This window comes from Seriola dumerili, unplaced genomic scaffold, assembly GCF_002260705.1.
Source record: "Seriola dumerili isolate Sdu_G_001 unplaced genomic scaffold, Sdu_1.0 BDQW01000120.1, whole genome shotgun sequence".
NCBI classification, from domain to species: Eukaryota; Metazoa; Chordata; class Actinopteri; order Carangiformes; family Carangidae; genus Seriola; species Seriola dumerili.
Genome location: NW_019174375.1, coordinates 592,636 through 600,454, shown reverse-complemented (window position 1 = coordinate 600,454; position 7,819 = coordinate 592,636). Strand labels below are relative to the sequence as shown.

The window sequence follows — 7,819 nt, the reverse complement described above, 5'->3', positions numbered from 1 at the left end:
GAGATGAAAAACCTACATTTTAAATCATTAATGAACCATTCAAAGGGACACACTTTGTCTTGTCTCCTCACATCTCTGGCGCCACAGAAAGTATAAGCTGCTAAACACATGAAGCGAAGTTAAACGTGTGTGCGACCCGCAAGACGTTAACGAAAGGCTTCAGGTAAGAAAAGGTGTTTATTTTTTTGCAACTGATGATGTGACTGGACATGTTGGTGTGAACTCCAGCAGCCACCAACAGCTGAGTGACGTGACAGCTGACAGTGCCATACAGCTGTTGTTTTCCACTGCACAAATTGATTAATGAAGCAACAGTATTTAGTTAATATTGTGAGTTAGTGTTCGCATACCTCTTCATTTTTTTCTATAGTAAACATGAGGAGATCTGGACTGTTTGATCCCAAAGAAAACCAACTTTGTTCATAGTGTGATTTATCCAATCGCAATCCATCATATTTTATAATCTGTTCATGATATAGTTTTATTGAGGTGCATGTTGTTAGTGTTAAGTTAGTGTTTTTCAACACGTTGATTCCACCATCGGTTCTGAGGCGGCTCCGTTCTCACACAGAGGTTGTAAGTTGTTTTCATTGCTGCTGGCGCCACCTGTTGGTACCTGAGTCTGTGGTCGGGCAATGACTTTAAACGCATCCCACTGCTCGGGTATCAGTCCTTTGTTGAAGAGCAGAGAAGCCAGGTAGGAGACCAGCAAAATGGTGGCAAACGCCGCCAGCATACAGATGGTCCTGATGGGGGAATACTGAACGTAAACACCGTCTTCAAGGGTGCATCCTGGGAAGTGGATGACAGGCGGTAGCCCTAGCAACGGCTCGCCGCACAGAAGTCTTAAGAGAAACCCGGCCAGGAATCCCACAGTGGCACCGTAACCATTGGAGACGTTGAAGAAGAGCACACAGACCAGCTGCGGGAACATCATAATGTAGGCGATTTCTCCACCCAGGACCCAGAACGCCATAACACCGGTGTGCAGGAAGGTGAGCGACGTACCCGCCAGGCCGAACGCAACCACAGCGATTCGGATCACCCACCGGATCTCGTTCTCTGACGCCTGCAAACCGAACGAACCGTCACAATGAAAGCAGCAGCAAAGAAATCTGTAATTCCCTCCCTTGCTTGTGTTATTGTCTTGTTGCACCCTCACCTGGGTCCTCAGGTTCTTCTTGTAGATATTCGAGGAGAAGATGGAGGCCGCAGACAGCAGGGCAGAGTCAGTTGATGACATCACGGCGGCGGCCACAGCTCCGATGCCGACGATGGAGATGTAGGGTGGGGTCAGGTGTTGCAGGGAGAGGGGTAAAATCAGACCTGTCTGACCTCGTTCAAACGGAGGCGGAGATCCGTACGAGGTCACGTTCCAGTCTGAGAAAAAGAAAAGGACGGGATTTATGTCAATGAAATGTCAGATGTATCATCTCTAAATAAAAAATAGAATCACCTCCTCCTGGTCGTATCCCTCCGCCACTCAGACTAGTTCCAGGTTTCATCCCTGTTTATCCACAGTCATATAAAATATTAACTACATAACTGCTGTGTGAAGTCTTGAGTAATGGCTAAAAAGTGTTTTGTGAGGTCACCACAACCTTCACCTTTGACCTTTAGCCACTAAAATCTAATCAGTTCATCCTTGAGTCCAAGTGAATGTTTGTGCCGAATTCGAAGAAGTTCCCTCAAGGTGTTACTGAGATATCGTGTCCACGAGAATGCGACGGACACACAACCTAAAAAAAACAATATGGCCGCCGAGGAATAAAAAAAACAAATCAAAACAAATGACTTCACTGACTTCACTACAGCGACCTACTGTACAGTAAACCAAATATAGGTCCACTAGTTCTTTCAGTAACACTTACTTTCCTTTAATCACTAACTGATGCAATAAAAATTAAGTTTAAATTTCAAATTAAAAGCATTTCACCTGTTTACCTGTCGATGCCGCCGCTGCCCCGATGAGCACGGGAGGAATTCCGAACGTGGGGATGAGAACTGCGGCAGCGTAACATCGCAGCTTGGCCGTGGCTGAGGAGGAGGCCGACAGCGTCCTCTGGTGGAAGTCCTGAAAGCCGAGGTCTCCTATACTCTGGGAGAGGCAGGAAACAGAGATGTGTGAGGGTTTCGATGATCCTGTACGCAGTATAGAAAAACCTCCGTTACCTTATATTCAAACGGAGAGTGACTCTTTCCTCCAGTTATTCATCCATAACAAATTTTATGTTAAAGTTTTCAAATCTGAAAAGTTACTCCATTAATGACCAACTGGGTCATTTATATAATTAAAAAATAAGGTTTGTTAAAAAGACATACACTCTAGAAACAGACACAAACTCAAACCAAGATTATTAAACCACAATAAATGTCTAAAGATTCACTTTAACCACTGAACAATGGCCAGGGCCGGCGGCCATATTGTTTTCAGGTTGTCCGTCCGTCCGTCCCATTCTCATGGACACGATAACTCAGAAACACCTCGATGAATTTTTTGAAATTTGGCACAAATATTGATTAGGACTCAAGGATGAACTGAGTAGATATTCGGGATCAAAGGTCAAAGGTCAGGGCCACGGTGACCTCACAAATCGTGGTCTTGGCCTTGTGAACGCAATATCTCTGTAAGCCTAGAGGGAATTTCTTTAAATTTGATAAGCACATTCACCAGGACCCAAGGATGAACTGCTTAGAATTTGGTGGCCAAAGGTCAAAGGTCACGGATCTCACAAAACATGATTATGGCCTTGTGAACGCAATATCTCGTCAAGGGAATCCCTCCAAATTAGGCACAAACCTTCACTTGGACTCAAGGACGAACTGATTAGACTTTGGTGGCCAAAGGTCAAAGGTCAAAGCCATAGCTCAAGACTTCACACAGAAATGATGACAAAATTTCACACTAATGGTTAATCTTTTAAATGACTCTGGATGTAACCTGAAACTAGTCTGAGTAGCGGAGGCAGACAACCACGAGGAGGTGAATTTAGTTTTATTTTGTAATACTGGCAGAATATTATAATTTTAAATTCCAGTAATCGGACATAAATAATAATTCAGACATAAAATTCCTGTATTGATCGAGACCAGAGTTTGAGGTTGGTAAGACGGAACCAGAGGCGAAGTGAAACTCTTCCTCTCATCTAATCAATGTAGTTACTGAGTCTTTTGAAGAGAAGAATAAAACTGAACGTCACGATTTTCCCCTAAAACATCAGATTAACATTGTCACTGGCTGCACATCTCAGTTGAAATCAAACATTTTTTGAGCATGTGCATCAGTCTTGATTTAATCTTGAAGCTTTTTGTGACTTTACCAGGAGTAAAAAGATGTCGATCCACCTCCAGGCTCTGTCTGCGGTCAGAGAGCCGACCCACGGAGCCTGGAAGGTGTGGTTGAAGGACGTGGTGGTGATGTCGACGGACGCCGGGTTCATGAGGACGAAAGGGACGCACAGCCACTGAGGAGAGAGAGGGATATTTAACACACACACACACACACACACACACACATAGAAGGTTAATGTGTTTCTATTGCCCACCTCTACTGTCCCATAGAGCTGGGAAATAGAAACAATAGAAATGATTTTACTCACATAGAGTCAGCTGTGGCTCCAGAAGCAGATTTCTAAAGTCTGAGAAATAACCCCCTGATGATGTCATAGTGATGTCATCAGGGGGGTTACCTCTGCCTGGATAAATAACTACACAATATATATCCAACAAATCTATATTTCTCCAAATGTTTAGGCATTGAAAACAAATGTATGTTTTAAATAATGATAATATCGAATGTAAATGTAAATTTCACATTGAACCTCTGGAGTCCGTCTGTGGCCACTGTTTTATTTACAGTTATGTAACTGTATATGTCATGTAGAGACACACTGAGGAAATCCGTTCAAAGTGCTGATGTGGGACTTTTACACATGATCACACAGAGTCTGAATTGTTGATATTTTCCATGATTCACAATTAATTTATCATTTCAGTGAAACAGGAACAAAAATAAATGTAAATAAACTGTATTTTAGTTTCATTTCTTACATATTTCTTCTATATTAGTGTGTAAAATAGTAAAACAATAGTTTTTACAACTTTAAGCTTTTCTATAATGATATTTTAATTGATTATGACTAAAGATATGAACATTTTCACAGGTACCGGTGCTATATTTTATGTATCTTGGGTTCCTAGCGGTTTTTGGAGTTTGTGCTGAAAAAAGGAAACAAAAGGTGCAACACAAAGACAGAATTTAATAATAATAATAAAAATGGACTCCAGAGGGATAATCCAAACTAACTCACCGAGGTGATAAAAATGAGAGAGAGCTGTATGATGTCTGTGTAGGCCACAGAGTAGAGGCCTCCCAGCAGAGTGTAGGTGATGGCCACAGCAGCAGAGATCCAGATACACACAGCGTAGGACAAGTCCAGGATCACACTCATGGTTACACCTGTGGCACATACACATGCAGTTACCGTGCGCAGCCGAAAACACACCAACACATACACATGCATGTGGATTCCCATTCAGGGAACACGGAATATTATACAACAGTTAGCTCCGACCAAGTGATCTGATTGGACGAGAGTCATCCCATGAATGCTGATATAGAGTTACAACAGCACTGGGACTTTTAACTTCATGTCCACTTCACAGGTGTTCAATTAACCGTTAATCAAGTTTGAAAAGCCTTGCCAAATAAATGATGAAATAAACAAACAAACCATCATCTGTTGTTGCTTATTTAACTAATATGGCGTCATAGAACTGTTGTATAAAAACAATAGCACACAAGAGGGAGTGGTAAATACGTCATTGATCAGGATTGAATTTGAATTTGTGATTGATGCGTTTATGCATCGATCTAAAAGACATAATTGGGTAAAGTTACTAGTGGTTCAAAAATAATGACAGTAAGACAATTTAACATTTTCCAGAAACACGTGGGAATCTGGAATAAGACCAACAAACACAGCAATCCTGCATTTCACAGGCAAACACGGCCAACAAGTTAAAAGAAATAATAAATAAAAAATAAATACACAATGACACATAAGCACATTCACACAACAGCATGCACACAGACACGTGTTCAGACAGCTCGAGACGCAGTTTGTTAAATTCTCACCCAGACTTATGAGAGTTGAAGTCACCCAAATGATTTCTGACATCAGCGGGGCGACGGACAGGAGTCCACTCAGTCCGTTTCCGTACTTGATCTGGAAAGGATCCATCATGGTCACATACTTCCTGTCTCTCATCGGCTCGGCGAAGAAGAGCCCGCCTGGGGAGGGAAAAAGGTCAGAACGGGTCAAATGTGACACCGTGGTTTTCACAGCTGGACTTCACTTAGACCCTGAACACTTCCTCCTCCAACCACCGCTGAGGTGTCAAGAGTCTTACCGGCAGTGAAGGCCACCGTTGCAGCTACCGGCATCACGGCCCAAATCAGGCCCAGGTTTGGGTTGTACACGGTCTCCGCTGTGCCGATGATGAAGGTCCCGCCAACCCAGGTAGCTGCACGGTGCACATTTTTGAAAAACTTGTTAGAAAAGTTGTCAAAGTCACAAAAACAGGAGAAAAAGGAAGTCGGGTTGTTCTTGTGTTGTGGTTTCAGGGTGTGATCACAGCCACAGTTTGTTCCTTCCGTCACAAGTTGCTGTTCAATGGCCAAATTCATGTTATGTTCATGCTGCATTGATCCTGATTTTATAACCATAACGTCTCCTGACAAAACAGCAAAAGCAGCTAAGGTTTGTTCAAAAAGTGAGAGATTTATCGCTGGATGCTTCAAAAAAAAAAATTGTTAAATGTGTCTGAAAGTACACCTAGCCACTGGCGGGTTTTAATGGTGCAGACCCAATACTTTCGCAAGAAGTTGCAAGTTTCAACTTGTTAATCTTTGGTGTAATTCATTTAAACTGTCAAAAGTATTGCTTCCAGCTTCCCCGTCCTTCCCTGCAGTTACTGTATATCAAGGCGTGTTTGTGTTTGTAAAGAGATTATTTAGGAAATTTAAAAGCTGTCTTAAAGATTTTTTGTTGATTATATTGTTTACAATATGGTCGGCATCAATGAATGAATGAATGAATGAATGAATGAATGAATGTTTCATGTCTAGTCATCCACACGGTCGATCGCTCGATTATTCAGTCACAAAAATCAGCTCCAGACATCAGCATGATACATCGACCTCATACAAATAATTTAAAAATAACTACTTTATCAAACCCATCCTGTGTTCCTCATTTAAAATGCCTCCGAACCTGCAGGTAGCAGCTGCTGCGGTGCAGCACAGACACACACTCACCGGTCGTAGTGAAGATGCCCACTACCAGGCTGATTTTTCTGTTCCCCAGCAGGGCCATGTCTGCATGGTCTGCCTGCGTCCTGTTTTCATCCCTTTTGGATTTGATGGAAGCCCAGATACCGATCCCCAGCACCAGCAGGTAGAATATGATGGTGGCTATCAGTCCCGGGACGTTGAGAGCCATGCTGACCGTCCAGGAGCAGCGCAGAGCACACAGTGCAGACAACAGCCAGGCAGCATGCAGCCCGTCTATGGAGCTCACTCAACCTGAAAAAACTGGCTGGCCAAGAGTCTTTGTGGTGAGCGGGGGCGGGTGTGGCTGCGAAAGAGCCCCGGGCGGAAGAATTATTGTCAAGCTGAGCCCCCACTTCATGTCGTTTCTCAGGAGTCTGGACAAACAAAGGAGAACATGACCAGGCAAACCTCGTGTGGCTGGACTGTGTGTGTGAGAGAGTGTGTGTGTGTGTGTGTGTCTGTGTGTGTTTTCATTTTTCTTTTATTTCAATAACTAATAAATAAATGAGGTATAAATAAACTGTTTTCCACATTGAATGGATTAAATGTTGAAAATACAGATGTTAATAATATCAACCAACAATATTTATACTTACGTATAAAGTGAAATTTAATATCTAGCAAATTAAGAAATGAGTGAAGGTCTGAGGGCATTTTCTCGATTTCTACATTATTTCTTAAACTCACCTTTAAAGGTTCTCGCACATAACTCTATACCCAAGTATTTTTGTCACAATTTTCAGAACGATCTCAGCTCTTTCTATAGTGAGGCCCGTTTTTGTCAGAGCAAAGAGATAATTTGCCCCAAATGTTGAAAAATTGAAGCCTGTTTTTTTAATTCTTAAAATATTTTGTGAAAACATGCCTTTATGAATTATTTTGGTGTTTGAAATGTGTTCACCAAAGTCTGTAGGTTCATAAAAACAGTGCAATATATTGGTGAAATAGTAGGTAAATGGATAATAAATGCCTAAAATGACATTTTGTAATATCACTGAGTCATAGTGTTGTATTTTAAGCAAATTTTAAAGGGCTATGAGTCACGTATGATTTTTCAAGAATATGTAAAGGAAAGTGGAGAGTCTACAGACTCTAACAACATTTAAACCATATTTCTAGGCTGTGTTATCGCAAAGGCATTTTAATAGAAACATCCATCGACCTCAGAGGGTTAAATACAATATCTCAACAATACTTTGCTTGTAGAATATGAAATATCAATGAAGAATTTACTTGTCTTTTCAATATTACCCTTAAAATAACATCTGTCTGGAAAAAAAGCAACGCTTTTATTTTTTTGTTTTGCCCTTTTTTTTAGGTTATTGTTGTTACTGCAGGCCTGTTTGGTGACACACTTTTAGCTGCATGTTTGACAGTTGTTTTCTTTGTTGGAGCAATGTTGTAACTGTAAGTAAAACAATTCCATGATACCACCTCCAGATGTGTCTGATCTGATGTCGGACGTGTGCATTTACTACTGTATCG

At 41.6% G+C, this 7,819-nt stretch overlaps 1 protein-coding gene across 1 annotated transcript; it reads right to left on the bottom strand.

Annotated features, from left to right (window-relative positions):
* Positions 1 to 370: 370 nt before the first annotated feature.
* LOC111223896 (high-affinity choline transporter 1-like) lies at positions 371 to 6,578 on the bottom strand. The gene is made up of 8 exons (XM_022748193.1): positions 6,320 to 6,578; positions 5,413 to 5,526; positions 5,138 to 5,293; positions 4,311 to 4,459; positions 3,321 to 3,464; positions 1,945 to 2,098; positions 1,163 to 1,380; positions 371 to 1,069 (listed from the first exon to the last, which is right to left on the bottom strand). Exons 1-8 carry the CDS (start codon positions 6,501 to 6,503, stop codon positions 521 to 523), a joined length of 1,668 nt encoding a protein of 555 aa, XP_022603914.1. The 5' UTR covers positions 6,504 to 6,578; the 3' UTR covers positions 371 to 520.
* Positions 6,579 to 7,819: the final 1,241 nt, after the last annotated feature.